At 37.8% G+C, this 17,241-nt stretch overlaps 1 protein-coding gene across 1 annotated transcript in view; it reads left to right on the top strand.

Moving 5' to 3' along the window:
* Positions 1–11,876, top strand: part of NPHP3 (nephronophthisis 3 (adolescent)) — a 48,013-nt gene extending 36,137 nt beyond the window's left edge. The window contains exons 17-27 of the mRNA XM_006840030.1: positions 588–752; positions 2,507–2,601; positions 3,226–3,348; positions 4,693–4,882; positions 5,041–5,282; positions 6,618–6,693; positions 7,377–7,504; positions 8,722–8,962; positions 10,005–10,130; positions 10,659–10,774; positions 11,678–11,876. Of these exons, the coding sequence (XP_006840093.1) occupies positions 588–752; positions 2,507–2,601; positions 3,226–3,348; positions 4,693–4,882; positions 5,041–5,282; positions 6,618–6,693; positions 7,377–7,504; positions 8,722–8,962; positions 10,005–10,130; positions 10,659–10,774; positions 11,678–11,855 (1,680 nt within the window). The 3' untranslated portion in view covers positions 11,856–11,876. The remainder of the gene's footprint in view (positions 1–587; positions 753–2,506; positions 2,602–3,225; positions 3,349–4,692; positions 4,883–5,040; positions 5,283–6,617; positions 6,694–7,376; positions 7,505–8,721; positions 8,963–10,004; positions 10,131–10,658; positions 10,775–11,677) is intronic.
* The last annotated feature ends 5,365 nt before the right edge of the window (positions 11,877–17,241 follow it).

Raw genomic sequence — 17,241 nt, 5'->3', positions numbered from 1 at the left:
AACCTTGTACAGGGTTTCCGAGGCTGTAAATCTTTACGGGAGCAGAAAGCCTCATCTTTCTCCCGTGGAACAGCTGGTAGTTTCGAACTGCTGACCTTGAAGTTAACAGCCCAATTCATAACACCTACGCTACAAAAACCTCATATTTCTCCTACCGAACAGCTGATCCTATGGGACATTTCTACTCTGTCCCACAGCGCCACTGTGCCTTGGGAGTTGGCTCAACAACAGTGGTTTGGTTTGGTAGTTAGAGGGGCTATTCTACCATCTTTCCAGAATCTGGAACTGTTATCAGTTTAATAGTCCATGTCATGCAATTTCAGTGTTCATTAAACTTTTTTCCATGTGTGTACTTTCTTTGGTGTGGTAGATTTTCTATGTGTATGCTCTTTATTGATTAATGTCTTGGGGGAGTATTTTTATTGTATGGAATCTGCTTCTTGGTTTAATAAAACTTTTTTTTTTTTTTTTTTTTTGAGTTGTAAGTTTGAATGAGTTAATAAGTCTAAAGGAACAGCTGTGGACTTTACTGGCCATCCTTACTTATGGAGGTGCTGTGTAAGCATTACATTGATTCTTCTCTCTAGATCCTCTGCCTTGTCAATGTTAGTCACAATGGTGTGAGTGAATCTGAACTGATGGAACTCTATCCTGAGATGTCCTGGGCTGTCTTGACCTCCCTTATTCATAGTTTGTACAAGATGTGTTTGTTGACTTATGGTTGTGGCTTGCTTAAATTTCAACATCTACAGGTAAATGTTTTAATCTTTTAGTAATACTTTTTCAATTATAAGTGTCAAAATATCATTGTATGATTTGGCAGTGCTCTTATTTTAAATTATGAGACAAAATTAGTCTGAAATTTAATTGCAAACACTTTTTTTTTACAACAATTTTAGGTTAGATATAACATTTGGCTAGTAGTATGCTTATGTGGTTTCGTTTTGAAAAGGAAAATATTTTTCAGGTTGATGTTTCATTAAATTACTTATATCTAAATGTTGTGAGGAGCTCTGGTAGCATAGTGGTTACGAATCGGGCTGCGAACCTTAAGGTCAGCAGTTCGAAACTACCAGCCGCTCCGCGGGAGAAAGATGAGGCTTTCTACTCCCGTAAGGATTTACACCCTCGGAAACCCTGTACAGGGTCGCTATAGGTCAGAACCGACTCAACGGCACTTAACAACAACAAATGTTGTTGTGAGCCATCAAGTCAGTTCTACCTCCTAGCAACCCTACAGGACAGAGTAGAACTGTCCCATATGAAATCTTTACGGGAGCAGTTTGCCATGTCTTTTCTTCCGTGGCACGCAGATTTGAACCACCAGCCTCTTGGTCATCAGCCAAGTACTTAACTCCTTCTCTACCAAGACTTGTTATACAAAAAGGGGAGCCTTGAAAAGTTTGTGGGAAATTTTCATTATCTTTTCATTCCATTTTTCCCCAAACATTTTGAAGCCCTCTCATACATATATAAACCAAAATCCCAAACCCATTGCTGTCCAGTCTCCTCTGACTCACGGGGATTCTATAGGGCAGAGTAGAGCTGCTTCCTGGGGTTTCGGAGGCTATAAATCTCTAGGGAAGCAGGATGCCTCATCTTTCTCCCTTCAAGTGACTGGTAGGTTTGAACCTCGGTTTTTTTCTGTTAGCAGCCTGATGCTTAATGCTAAGTGCCACCAGCATTTATATAGATATATAAATAAAGAGCTTGAACCTCTGTTAAGTCACTCAGCTTCCATTTACAAACCAGCTCTTCACGGCTCAATAGTCATGCAACCTTGGGCAAATTCTCCCTAAGCCTTGGGCAAACTTTAAAGCCTTCCATAGCAGTTGTGTGTGGTGCTGGTAGATAAGCACTAAACAGCTAACTTAAAGGTCAGCGGTTCAAACCCACTGGCCGCACCATGAAAACCCTTTACAGGGTTACTATGAGATGGAACTGACTCAACAGCTCTTAACAATAATAGGAGTTGTGAACAGAATTAAATGGAATAGTCCTTGGTCCTTGTGAGGCACTAGATATGATGTTTGGCACACAGGAGTAAAAAGCTTAGTAAATACTGGGTAATAACATTTTTATCATCTGCACTGCTGTGGTTAACTTTTTGTCTATAATTGCAAATAAAATCTTTCATTTGAATATGCTGTATAGTTATGGGTATGAATGTTTGTGATTACAGTGGCTTAATTTTTTCGTTTATTGTGTATCTCTTAACTTTATCTTACTCAGTATTTTTCACTCCATATTTTGGAGCTTTTTAAATGTGTTAACCAAGCATTTGAATTAAATTTTGTTTTGAGTTCTTAAAATATCAGTATAGGGTATTTCATTCTTATTTCAGTTCATCACATACATATGTACTGGATTTTTAAAATATCCTAATGTTATTTTTGTTATAATTACAAAATTAAAATAATTATAAGTTTCTTTTTAAAAATACATTGTTACATGTATAGTAACTTACAAAAAGTAAAATGCATTGTTTTCTGTTTTTTTCCTGTAGGCTTGGGAAACAGTAAGATTGGAGTATATGGAAGGTCCAACCATTATTTCTTCATATAGGCAAAAGTTAATAAAATATTTCACCATACAGCTAAGGTATTATAAATGTCCATATTGTTCCTCTGTAGCTTCTGCAACACAACTTACCTTTGTGTCCTTATTTCTATCTTTTAGTTCGTAACTTTATATATAAAATTTGTTACAAAAGAAATTAAAGACTTTCTCTATTCTGTTAATTACAAAAGAGCAAATGAAGATGATGTAAGTAAATGTTTTAATATTTTGCAAAGATTGAAACTTAAGGAAAACCAATTCAGGATTTTTATTTTATTATTTTTGTTTTGTTCCATTTAAGTAGATTAAAATTTATACAGCTATAAAAGGGGGAAGAGCTTCAAAAAGTTTATGGGAAAATTCCATTACCTTTTCATTACATTTCTTCATGAACCTTTTGAAGCTCTCTTGTGTGTGTGTGGACCTGTGTGTATTTTTTGGCTCTGTTGGGGCATTTATTTTAATAGTTCAGTTTCAGAAAAGTGCCCTAAGAATTTGGTGGGTGGTTGTGAATTTCACTGAATATTTTTTCATCATTAGGTTGGCAAAGTTTCTGGTTTGACCTGTATTCAGTATTCGATTATTCTTTCCTTCCAACATTTTTCTGAAGCCTTTCTGAAAGTCTTCTTGTAGGAAGCTATTACTGAGTGCTGTCCTCTCTAACAGTCAGGACAGAGTGACCTGGAGAAGTGCAGATGAACTTCCTTGGCTTTTTCAGCAGCAGGGAAGTAAACAGAAGTTGCACGATTGCCTTCTCAACCTCTTTGTGTCTCAAAATCTTTACAAAAGGTAAGAAACATATACTACAGCAGCTTTCCCCAGAGAAACAGATGTAAACAGCTGTTCAGTTTAACAAAGAAAAGCAATGGCATTTCAGTTAGATACCTGGAATATAAAACCACATGGGAGAAATTTTAAGACCATTTGCAAATTTGCCATGAGGTCCACTTTTTCTAAGAGGACACGTAAAACGAATATTGTTGCTTCATAAAAATTCAAAGCTGGAATGCTTTCTGAATCAGCCCATCTTATTCTCGCATTTAAAAACCCCAAAAATCAAACATACTGTTGTCCAGTTAATTCTGATACACAGTAATCCCTACAGAAAGAGCAGACTACCATACCTTCCTCCCTGGAAGCTGGAGCAGCTGGAGTCTTCAAATCACCAACCTTTCAGTTAACAGCTGTGCTACGAGGGCTCCTAATCTTGCATTTAAAGATGTCTAGATCTTAACCACCCAGAGAAATGATTCATGCCTACCTTCCAGGGTCTCCAGGTATCCGAAAGTGTGCTCTTCATTCCAAACTCTGGCCTCTCAGTAGAAGCTGACTGATTTAATAATTTTAAGAAAAGGATTAGGTTATCATTCATACCTGTGTTCTTTATCTCTTTTACCAGTGACAGAATCACCTGTTTATGAGCCATGCTTTTAACATACTGTCTCATAATGATTTTACTACCTCTCTTGGAAATGTAGTCACTTTTCATAACAAAGCTGCATAATTTGTGTGAGCAAACACTCTTAAAGTTTTTTTCATTGCACCTCTTAAAGAATTTCTGGTCGCCATTCCAACTTTTCATGGTTCCTTTGAAATTGAATTCACTCAATAGACCTAGCCTACTTAATAGCATCACAGGTGAATGAGCTTGCTTTCGTCATTAAATTCCCTAATGGAAATGCAAAACAGATACTCCATGACAGTTTGTATTTTATTCATTTTCTTCTGTTATAATTTTCACTATCCAAAACAACTGTTTGGATGAGATCAGCAATCAGTTGTTGAGCATGAAATGTCTAAAAAGGCTTCAGATAAATTCCTATTGGTGAGCAACCATACTGATATAAATGATAACAGTCCACACCTGAATCCCTACACCTGCGGCAGACAGTGTTGGCCTTCCCATTTCTGCAGATAAGGACGATGAGGTGTGAAGATGTGAAGGTACCTACCTGCTCAAAGTCATACAGCTAGGATGGAGTGGGACTTAGCTGACAGTCCGAGTCAACAGTCTAATCTTACTGTACGATACTTGCCTACTAATAGATTGTCAATAGATTGATAAGAATCCTGACTTTACAGTGGATTTGAAACATTGTTTTTTTATGAAGTTGCTGTGATTTGTTGAAACAGAGGGCACTTTGCCGAGTTGCTGAGTTATTGGCAGTTTGTTGGTAAAGACAAAAGCGCGATGGCAGCAGAATATTTTGATTCACTGAAGCAGTATGAGAAAAATTGTGAAGGCGAAGAGAACATGATTTGCTTAGCGGATCTTTATGAAACCCTGGGGCGATTTCTCAAGGATCTAGGCCTTCTGAGTCAGGTAACTTCCTCAGGGAGTCAGTGACAGTGTGGGTTTTCCTGAACTGTCCTTTCCTCTCTGTATTTCCAAGGTGCTTGCTTCCATTTGTTGTGCTAATCAGACGGCACGTTGTATAGCAGCTTACTCACTTTAACTGGCCTTTACACTTTGTTTTCCAGGCTGTGGTGCCTTTGCAGAGGTCTCTAGAAATTCGAGAAACAGCTTTGGATCCAGATCACCCAAGAGTAGCTCAGTCTCTTCACCAACTAGCCAGTGTGTATGTGCAGTGGAAGAAGTTTGGCAATGCAGAACAACTATATAAGCAGGCATTGGAAATCTCGGAAAATGCTTATGGTGTGGACCATCCGCATATTGCTCGTGAACTTGAGGCACTCGCAACCTTGTACCAGAAACAAAATAAGTAAGACTTAGATCAGGAATAGTCTGGTTTTATGAGAGGGAGTTTCAGTTTTTTAATGTACTCATGTGATAAAGCCTTGTTTTGTGGCTGTGTAACTTTTTCTTATTCTGTGTTCTTTTGAATGTGCCATGTTTAAATACTACTTCCTGGTCTGAGTGCTCATGGGTAAACAGACAACATTAAAACTGTAAGACTCATTTCTAGTTGAGGATACCTGAAGGATCGAGCATAGATTAACTTTGGAGTCATATAGTCCTCGGTTCAAATCATGTCTAACTCATTGATCAACTTTATAAAATTGAATGCATTGCTTAATTTAAGGAGCTCTGGTAGCATAGTGGTTACAAGTCAGGCTGCTAAATTTAAAGTCAGCAGTTTGAAACTACCATCCATTCTGTGGGAAAAAGCTGAGACTTTCTGTCTCATAAAGATTTACAGCCTCGGAAACCCTATGCAGGGTAGCTATGAGTCTGAACCGACTTCACAGCACACCACCCCCGCCACTTAGTTTAGTGCTGGGGTTGGGAAACTGATGCCCATGGAACAAATCCAGCTAGGCCCCATTGTGGAATAAGGTTTTATTGGAACATGGTCACATTACTTCATGATCATACCATCTGTGGTTGGTTGCATCCATGCCACAGTGGTAAAGTTCAGTAGTAGTAACAAAGCCATATATCCACAAACCCTAAAACATTTACTACTCAGTACTTTATAGAAAAAGTTTACCAGCCCCGGTATACTCTGAAGTTTCACTTGTTTCTTTGTGCGCTCACAGAATGGCATGGCTTCGTCTACCAGAAATCATCTCTTCCGTTCCATCATGAGTGGTACACACTGGAACTTTTTCTTAACTTCTTTAGAAGTATGGTTTCTCAAAAAAATTTGTGTGAATCTCAGACATCTATTACCCTGTACAGAAAGTGGCAAATTAAACTGAAATTCTGAATTTTCATTTAATTAGGTGGCTGTTTAGAGATCCAAACAGCAGTTAAATGCCAGCTATTCAGAGAACTATTTTGCTTTACTAGGTTTTGTTTTAGGAATGTCTTTGTTAGAGATTTATTAATTCCATATGAATACAACTTCTAGTCAGAAAAACAATTTCTAGTCAGAAAAGATTATACATGAGGGGTCCTGGTGTGGCACTGTAGGATAAGCATTGGATTGCTAACTGCAAGGTCGGAAGCTCAAATCCACCAGCCACTCCTCAGAATCCCTATACAGGGACGCTGTAAGTCAGAACTAACTTGATAACACTTAACATCTCACTGAAGTGTACTTTCAACATGTTTCTTTTGACTTACTTTACTTTTTTTTTTTTTTTCCCTAAAGATATGAACAAGCTGAACATTTCAGGAAAAAATCCTTTAAAATTCGCCAGAAAGCTACAAAGAGAAAAGGCAACTTGGTAATGAAAGATTTCTTTAGCATTATAATTTGAACCAAAGAGGCAAAGAGCATCTCAGAATGTCATTATATAGGTGCATAAACCTCACAGGTTTGGTGCTCTAAACCTTAAAGTGACTTCTAGAGGAGGACTGATTAACAGGTTCTTATTTATTTATACATATTGAAATATAAGTGTTAGTAGAAAGTCCAATCACAGACTTATAAAAAGTGGAACTATGTCAGGTTCACTGGACTTTAAAACTGTTTGATTCTTTATCACTCAATTCACAACAAAAACTTAAAAAAAAAACCTGATTCTTTTTCTTAAGGAGTTGAAAAAGGAAATACAAGAAATTGAGTTACTATTCAATGTTTAGATTCCTGTATGGAGAAATGCTTCCCCATGAATGAAAAAGACATTGTTTTCATTTTTCCAAAGTGCTGGTAAAGCCTAAACATTGCTCTGTGCAGCTCTAAGTACCTGATGTTTACATGTTTAACAGTACAAGTGGTAAATATCTGCAAGGCAATTCTGTTTCCACATCTTTTTGAAGCACTTTGAGGTATAGTTTACTTGGCTACAGTAACTCATTGTCATCTCCACAGGAGTTTCTAATGAACTTTTTAGAGAATTTTAGTATATTATTTCAGAATCAAGAATTACATGTCGTGATTGTCTGTAATGTGTTATGTTTGCTCCAGTACGGATTTGCTCTCTTACGTCGACGGGCCCTGCAGTTGGAGGAGCTCACCTTAGGTAAGGACACGCCTGAGAACGCTCGGACCCTCAATGAGCTGGGAGTCCTCTACTATCTTCAGAACAACCTGGAGTGAGTACCACGGTTAAGGAAGCATGCATCCATCTTGTCTGTTAGATGCAGAGCACTTTTACATTTGTCACCTGTAAAGCTAGAAGAAATTGATTTAAACCACGTAAAATTTCATGCATACATTATGAGCATAGCATATTGTCAACTTTGTTTTCACATTGTTTCCTTAAGAATTAAAAAAAATTCTTCTGTAGTTTCCACAGTATGGTTTTATAATTCATGAAAAGTGTGTTTATGTAGATATTAGGCATGAAACGTCACAGAAGAAATTTGGGCTTAATATAGAATAAAGAAGTATAGATGGCACTTGTTTTTTGATCAGTTTAGTTGGATATTAAAACTCTAAATGGCATTTATGTGCATATTTTCTAAAAAAGAAATATGTCTGGACTTCTTTGGATTTCAAAAAACTATAGCAAGGATTTAGCCCACTTCATGGGAGGTTCTTTTATTAAATGCAATCTAGTATAAACCATAAAGGGAGAGACAAAACGTTTTGTTTAATTACTTTATTGTAATTTTATGTTGCATAATTTTAAAGCTTAGAAAAGTTCATTTCATAAAATATTTACAGGGTTTAGCTTTGAGATGTAAAGTGGAGAACTGAGGCAATAATCCGGAAACTTTAGGCTCTCAGCTGCTAGGAAACTGTTTTTAACTTTTAGGAAAGGGCAGGAAAAGATGGAGGTAGAAAAGAAAGTTTTGAGGAGATTCCCTTATTTTAATTATCTTGGATTTAAGAAGAAATCATGGTGGCACAGTGGTTGAAGTAGTCAACCAGATGTTTGAACCCATCAGATGGTCTGCGGGAGAAAGATGTGGCAGTCTGCCATCATAAAAATTCCAAAAAACTAAAGCAAACACGCTGCCACCAAGTCAACTCCAGCTAATAGTCACCCTGTCTGTACAGGGCCTCCGAGACTGGAAATCTTTATCGAGTAGAAAGCCTCATCTGTCTCCCACAGAGCCACTGGTCGGCTTGAACAGCTGACCTGTGTTTGGCAGTCCAGTGCTTGCCCTACAGCAATACCAGTATTCCTTTCTGTGAAGATTACAGGATTGGAGACCCTATAGAACAATTTTGTTCTGTCAGAATCAATTCACTGACATGATTTTGAATTTAAGAATAAAAATGTTGCAGTTCTCCTAAGTAGGGGCTAAGGATTCTGACAACTGGAGAATAAACTGTTTGAACCATTTGGGGATTTTGTTCATAGCACAGCTGACCAGTTTCTGAAGCGTTCCTTAGAAATGAGGGAGCGAGTCCTAGGACCAGACCACCCTGACTGTGCCCAGTCTTTGAATAACCTGGCAGCCCTATGTAATGAGAAGAAACAGTATGATAAAGCGGAAGAGCTTTATGAAAGAGCCTTAGACATTCGGAGAAGAGCATTAGCGCCTGATCACCCTTCTTTGGCTTATACAGTGAAGCATCTTGCAATCTTGTATAAAAAAATGGTAAGCAATCCTCATATGCTTATGTGTTTTAGAATATACCAACTAAACTATAATTACTGTTAACAAAATAATGTGTATTCTGATGAATAAATTATTTTATGTGAATATTCAAATTGTATGTAATTCTTAACAGAACTGATTAAAAACATTTAAAAATATGATTTCAGACTTATTAAGATTCTGGTTTGGTTTTGTTAAAATACATTCCAATCACAAATGCATTCATCAGCATTCTAATTAGAAACGTATTCTTTTTTTATATTTCAGAAGCTCTGAAATTTAACCAGCATTAAGTTTTCTTGATAAAGCAGTCATAATAACAGATCACTCAACTGTCAGGGCATACAGAGAGGTCTTTATAGTTAATTAAATGAGCTGTTGTAACGTTTTCTTTTTTGATCTTGTGTACTGGTGTGGCGCTGTGAGTTAATGTGCCAGACTGCAAAGCCATTTGAACTGCAAGGTCGGTGGTTCAAGCTCACTAGCAGCTCCTCGGAAACCCTATATAGGGTTGCTTTGGATCGGAACCTACTTGACAGCACTTAACAACAACAATAATTTTATGTAACCATTTTACCCCATGTTGTTACTGTTTTTAAGTGCTGTTAAGTCTATTCTGACTCATAGCAACCCTGTCTGCATAGGGTTTCAGAGGAGCAGCTGGTGAGTTTGAACCACTGTCCTTGTGGTTCAAACCGACCTTGCAGTCCAGTGCTTATCCTACAGTAGCACCACACCAGGACTCCAATTTTTCCCCATAGCATTCTGTAATTGGAATTTTTATAAAGCTATTCTCAAAAAATCAGTAGGTTGGCTTTAGTAGGTGCAGTTAGAGCTACACAGACTGTCTGTCCGTATAGTTTGTGGAAGCCTCTGGTTGTCCTAGGATTGAAGCTAATGCTTTAGTAATATGTGGTCCATTGTTGCTGTTTCCATCCAACTTTTAGTAGATAGGAAATCATTTGTTAAATCTGTAGAGGGTATGGGCAACTATAATGTTTATTGTTTAATATTTATACTGGATTTCACTTTCATTTTTTAGGGGAAACTTGATAAGGCTGTACCTTTGTATGAGTTGGCTGTGGAAATTCGTCAGAAATCCTTTGGCCCAAAGCACCCTAGTGTAGCGACTGCCTTGGTGAACTTAGCTGTTCTTTATAGCCAAATGGTAAGTTCCTACATTTTAACTCTTAAAATGAGTTGATTTTAGATATAAAATGTAAACATGAGTTAGGCATAGCATAGTAGAAATAATTAAAGAAAAATTAGGTTATTATGTATGTACTAATGCTTTCTTTAATACATGAGAATTATTGAAGTTGTATTTGTAAAACGATGGTCCCTTTAATCTTAAAGGCTCCCTACGAATGTACATAATATTATCTTTAAGTGGCCTCACATGGGTAAGGAGTACATGTAGTACTCCCTGGGCAGTAAAGAAATAGGTTTGAGCTTCAATTACTGGATTAAGTTCAGACTTAAGTTTCTGATTTTCTATTGTATAACTTCTCTTATTATGGTTATGCATTAATTCATCTGTTTATCCAGTTCTTTTAGGGGTAGTAACAGTTTTGAAGTGCTTACCAAAGTAGCTCGGAGTCCAAAGCTAAATAGGTCACCTTAGTCTAGAATATATTAATAATAATTTCAGAATCTCAGTATGGTCAAGTAAGCTTTATTATGTTTTCATTGTAAGAAGAAACACATTGAAGCCTTGCCATTATATGAAAGAGCATTAAAGATTTATGAAGACAGCCTGGGTCAGATGCATCCTCGAGTTGGAGAAACATTAAAAAATTTAGCTGTGCTTAGGTAAGAATTTTTCATTTTCCTGATACAGCCCAGCTCTTAATTCTTTTAGAATACCTTTAACCATAGAAAACACAAAATATTTACTGGGAAGTAAGTTTTTCCTTGTGGTGGAGGGAGGGTGCTGTGTGTTATGTTTCACTGATCTACTTCAAGAGTTAATACTAGTATCCAGAAATGAAGTGAAGCCTATAGTCTGTTTAGCAAAGAGAAGTGCATCATGGGTGGGTCACATTGATAACTGGCTCTGAGGGTAATATGGGGCAATTTACTGTGGCGCTGTGGTTTAATGCACTAGACTGCAAAGTCGATTTGAACTGCCAGGTTGGTGGTTCAAACTCACCAGTCGCTCCTTGGAAACCCTCTACAGGGTCACAGTGGGTCAGAACCAACTTGACGGCAGTTAACAACAACAACAAAGCAAATATACCAGCAAGTACTTGTCGATTTTCTTGCTCATTTGTGTTTATCTCAGGATACAGGAGTGTGGCGCTGTAGGATAAGGTTGCTTTGAACTACAAGGTTGGTGGTTCAGACTCACCAGCCACTCCTCCGAGACCCTATACAAGGTTGCTATGAGTCGAAACCTACTCAATGGCACTTAACTGTCCTCTGAGCACATTTACCATGAAGTACGTGGTAATTTTCTTGCTCATTTGTGTTTATCTCAGGATGCAGAGAGTACCTAACTTCCTTAGCAATGTCACTGCATCCATTACTGCTTAATGTTATTGCTGTCCATCCGAGCCCTGGAAATGTCCCACAGCCATAGACATGCTGAGTGAATGCACAGAGAAAAGTTAGGAACTATTCACAATGTTTCTGTACCCCATAAATATCACTTAGAGTTGTTTAAGAGATTACAGTAGTTCTCATTTTAAGAATTGTTGTTTTTTTTTCTCAAAGCTATGAAGAAGGAGATTTTGAAAAGGCTGCTGAACTGTACAAAAGAGCAATGGAAATAAAAGAAGCAGAAACATCACTTTTGGGTGGAAAAGCTCCTTCACAGCACTCAAGTGGAGACACATTTAGCTTAAAAACAACTCATTCTCCTAATGTTTTCCTTCAAGGGCAAACAGAATAGGTACAGTTCTAATTCACCTTTGTTGTTGTTGTTGTTGTTATGTGCCATCGAGTCGGTTCCGACCCATAGCGCTTAGGATAAATAAAAACATTAGAACTTATACTTCTAAAAAATTATAATTTTTCAACTAGGGTTACTACTTGTTGGGCTTGGGGTAAGGCTAGGAGTATGGCTTGGTCTTGTTTTAGGTTACAATTATGTTTACTTTTATTTTTCTTGAAATCTACTTGATTTCCTCTTCATTTAGAGTTGTGTAACTATTATTCCCTCTTTCTACTTTATGGGGTTCTTTTTTGTTGTTGCAAACTTTACCTCTGGTTCCCTGTTTTCAGTCTTGTATGTTTTACTTTGAAAACTTTAGTTCTGGTTGATATTGTTATGTATGTTAGTGTCAGGTTGTTGGTGGTTTTCTGTCCAAAGAGTTCCCTGTAGTGTTTTTTGTAAGGTTAGTCTAGTTTTTATAAATTCTTTTCATTTCTCTTTATTTGGAAAGGAAATTTCCAATTTTGCTGTTATATTTGATTGAGAGGAGTGGTTAAGAATCGGGCTGTGAACCGCAAGGTTGGCAGTTCGAATCTACCAGCTACTCCGTGGGAGAAAGATGAGGGTTTCTGCTCCTGTAAAGATTTACAGCCTCAGAAACCCTGTTCAGGGTCACTACGGGTTGGAACCGACTCGATAGCAATTAACAACAACATGTCTCTTGGTTGGCAATTCTTTTCTTTCCAAGTTTTATATATATCATCCCATTGTCTTCTTGCCTGCATGGTTTCTTCTTAGTCTTCTCCTTTCTAGGTAACTTTTCATTTTTCCTGAGCTATTCTTAGGATTTTTTACTTGTCTTTGGTTTTGAAAGTAATGTGTCTTGGTGATTTTCTTTTGAGGTCTATTCTGTTTGGAGCTTAACTTCTTAGATGGCTATCTTCTGTCTTTCATAATGTTAAGGAAGTTTTCTTCCAATAATTTTTGGACAATTTTCTCTTTTTTTTGGACACTTCCTACTCTGGAATCCGAATCCTTCTGATAGTGTCTCACATAAACTTAGGCTTTCTTCAGGTTTTTTATTCTTTTTTCTGATTGCTCCGCTAACAAGAATATTGAGAGATTTGTTTCTTGAAGCTCAGTAATTCAGTCTTTTATTGATTCATTTCTATTTCTTTGCCCTTTCAACGTACCGTCTATTTTTGAATTCTTAGTATTAATCTTTTGGCTTTCTAATTGATGTTTTGATATGATTACTAATTTCACATTTGTCAGTTTGTTCCTGTAGTGTTTTCCTAAATTCTTCTCAAGCGTTGTGCTTGTTTTCTTCAGTCTTTCTCTTAATCCTTCAAAGTTATATAAATATCATTCTTTTAAATTCCGTATCAAATAGTTCCGATATCCTTTCTGGTATTATTTCTGATTGTATTTTGGCCACTTGCTTGAAGCACAGTCTTGTTGCTTCATGTAAGCTGAAATTGTGTTTTCTCTGAGACATTGTAGTGTCACATTTGTATTGAATTGATGCTTGTATGTTGTGTGTTCTCAGGTACTCGCATCACCTGTCTCTTGGTGTGTGTGATAAAGACTGGAAGTGTAAACTCAGCTCTCTGATCAGTGTGTGTGTAGCGTATAGTTCAGGACAGGTTCCCGAGGCTCCAGAAGCAGGGCTTGCACTCCTAACGCCTGGCCCCAGGCAGAGCTTTGGCTGCACAGGACTAGGTGCCGCTGGGTTGACAAGGGCAGGGACTGCCCACACCCCGGACAACCAGGAGGCCCAGGAACAAGGGAGGACCGCAACCCCCTTGCCACCAGCCTCCAGCCATCTCCTTTGCCTGAAAGCTACTGTACCGATGTTGTTGTTGTTAAGTGCTGTCGAATCAATTCCGACCCATAGTGACCCTGCACAGGGTTTCCGAGGCTGTAAATCTTTACTGCAGCAGAAAGCCTCATCCTTCTCCTGTAGAACAGCTTGTAGTTTCGAACTGCTGACCTTGCGGTTTGCAGCCTGATTCGTAACCACTATGCTATCAGAGCTCCTTATTATACCGATGTTGTTGTTGTTGTTGTTATATGCCCGTGGAGTCGGTTCCGACTCATAGAGACCCTGTACAGGGTTTCCGAGGCTGTAAATCTTTACGGGAGCAAAACGCCTCATCTTTCTCCCACGGAGCAGCTGGTGAGTTTGACTGCCAATGTGCTGTTCAAACCAACATTGCAGTCCAGCGTTATTAGCCAACAGCACATCAGGACTCCAGTGTCAGTTTTAATTGAATGAAATAATTAACTTTCTTGTTTTCTGTGGGATCCAAGGATGCAGCCACATTAGAATTTTAAGATAGCATGAAGGGTACACTGGTCTATTCTGTTCAAGATCTGGCAGAGCAGTTAAGAGGAGAAATTCAAGAATTCCATCATTATTCTTATCTATTCCAAGCTACATTAGCCTTACATTGCTTTTTGCATGACCGGGTTCTCTACCTTAAAGAAGTTTGAAAAACGAAATACACCATGTTTATGATAGACTTGAATTGTTGTTAGTGAAAAGACTGAGTCATACAAATCTTTACTTTTTTTTTAATTCTACCTTTTCATTGAGCAGATTAGGCCAATCCCTCTGCTATCCTTGCCTTCTATATTGGATCTAACTATAATACATGTATATCTTACACAAATCTGTTATAAAAAATCTCTGTAAAGTGTTAACAAATATATATGTCACTTTCGAGACTATGAACCAAGTGGTGGCATTTCCATTACCTCTTATGTATGCAAAAGCTGGACACTGCTAAGGTTGACCGATGACAAATTGATGCTTAAATTGATTAAACTGTGGTGCTGGTGAAGAATACTGAATGGACCTTAGCCTGCTAAAATAAGTGAAGTGTAAAACAAGTGTAAATCTGTACAGCCAGAATGCTTCTTAGAAGTGATGACGATGAGGTCTCATCTCATGTACTTTGGACATGTCATCAGGAAGGACCAGTCTCTGGAGAAGGAAATCTTGTTTGGTGAAGTGGAGGGTCAGTGAAAACGAAGACCCTCAATGACACAGCTGCTACAACAGTGGGCTCAAAACACAGGACTGATGACAAGGATGGTGCAGGAGAGGGCAGTATTTCCTACTATTGTACCTAAGAGTTGGGTCTCTACGTTCCAACTAACAAACGTGTCTGCATGATGTCAGAAGTAATGAAGCAGTAACAGGTCAAGCTCATGTGCATTCTTTGGCCTTTTATCAAATAGACATGATATTCTCTAACTTCATTAGATGGCCTAAATCTGTCTCTTTATTTACCTCAAGCAATTAATCTGCCATTTTTATACTGAAAATACTTTTTATAGATATTATAAATATTGCAACATCTTGGTTTTGTACTGATATATTTATATTTAAGTGTTTAAATCTTAATAATTTTATATACTAGAATTCTAGTACATATTCACTATACGGGTGAAAGATATGACCATACTACAGTGTTTTAAAATAAAAGTGAAATTTTCAGCATTTTTCCACTGCAGTTTTAAGTCTATATTATGCATAATTAAAAACACTGCAACAAGACTTGAGAGTTGTCATTACTCACTGAGTTTTCTCAACTTGTGGAACTTTGGCAACTTTCACAGGGTTTTGGTTAATGTTCTCTAAGGTCTGGTTACTCAGGGTGTTTGGTAAACCTTGTATCATCATCAACATCTGAAAGCATAATAAAAGATTTAGTCTCTTTGGCCTTTCCCCAGACCTTATTAACCAAAGTTTGAAAGGCAACATCCCTCCTCTTTTTAAGACTTTATATTTTGCTTAATAAGGAGCTCTGGTAGCGTACTGGTTACGAGACAGGCTCCTAACATCAAGGTCATCAGTTCGAAACTACCAGCTGTTCCTCTGGAGAAATATGTGTTTTCTGCTCCCGTACAGATTTACAGCCTCGGAAACCCTGTGCAGGGTCGCTGAGTTGGAACTGATTCCACAGTACACCATCACCACATTGCATAATAAATACACAATATAAAGCGGTATATTGTTGTGTGCTGTCAAATTGACTTTAACTCATAGTGATCCCATATGACAGTAAAATGCCCTCATAGGGTTTTCTACGCTGTAGTCTTTACAGGAGTGGGATCCCTAGGTCTTTCTCTCACAGAGTAGCTAGTGAATTCAAACTGCCAACTTTTGGGTTAGCAATTGAGTCATTAGGACTTGTTAGGCTATATAATCCAGAAACTGTTGCCCTTGGTTGGTTCCAACTTTTAACTACTTTATAGGACAGAGTAGAATTATCCCATAGGGTTCCCAAGGCTGTTAATCTTTACAGAAACAAGCAGCCTGCCACATTTCTCCTATAGAACAGCTTAGGTCTGAGTTCTGACTTGTTGGCTAACAGCCAAGTGTTTTAACAATCGTACCACCAGGACTCCTAAGGCACTATGATAATTAAGTGCTGTGGAGTCGGTTCTCTCAGAACCACCCTGTACAGGGTTTCCCAGGCTGTGTGGGAGCAGAAACCCTCATCTTTTGTCCATGGAGTGACCTCAACCACCAGCCTTTTAGTTAGCAGTCTAGTGTTTATCCTACAGAGCCACCATGCTCCCTTAAGGCACTATGTTGTTAAGTGCCTTCGAGTCGGGTCCAATTCATACCAACCTTATATAGGGTTCTAGGAACAGCTGGTAGGTTTGAACCACCAATTACGCATTAGCAGTCCAGTGCTTATCCTACTGTGCTATACCTAGATTCCTAAGACACATTATGTTGTTAAGTGCTGTTGAGTCAGTTCTAACTCACAGCAACTATGTACAGGGCTTCCAAGGAGCGGCTGGTGAGTTTGAACCACAGACCTTGTGGTCTAGTGCTTTATCCCACTGTGCTACACTAGGACTTAAAGGAAATAAAGTAGCATCTTGAAGAAGGAAAATCCTTCCTCTTTTTGGGAGATGGAGTCCACGAGGGATTAAAAAAAAAAAGATATAATTATGTATCTTTCTGAATTTGCCATCTGAATATCACAAAATCATTAAATTCATAATACCAGACATTGATTTTACAATTAAAGCTATCAGAGCTTAGAATTTGATTTTTAGTAATATAAGTAATTTGGTATGTTTCAAGTTTAAAGTCTTAAAAATTTGCCTCAGTAAATAATTTGAAATTAATACTCTAGAAGAACCCTTAAAAAAAAAGAAAATTTAGCATAAGAATATTATATATTCTTGGTTTCTGTAAAACACACTTGAGAAACACTAAGCACAGATACTTACAGTGCTATTCAAAGTGACTTTATAGTAAAAATTCACTAGTTACAGTTGGGGGAAGATTATATATTTCAAAAGAAATAGAGTATTTAGATCTTACTACTTACTGTCAAGAAGTCAAACAACATATTACATTAGGCAAATCTGCTGC

Source organism: Chrysochloris asiatica, unplaced genomic scaffold, assembly GCF_000296735.1.
Source record: "Chrysochloris asiatica unplaced genomic scaffold, ChrAsi1.0 scaffold00028, whole genome shotgun sequence".
In the NCBI taxonomy this organism is placed as follows: Eukaryota; Metazoa; Chordata; class Mammalia; order Afrosoricida; family Chrysochloridae; genus Chrysochloris; species Chrysochloris asiatica.
The sequence above is the reverse complement of the archived record's forward strand: the minus strand, read 5'-3'. Positions and strand labels throughout refer to the sequence as shown.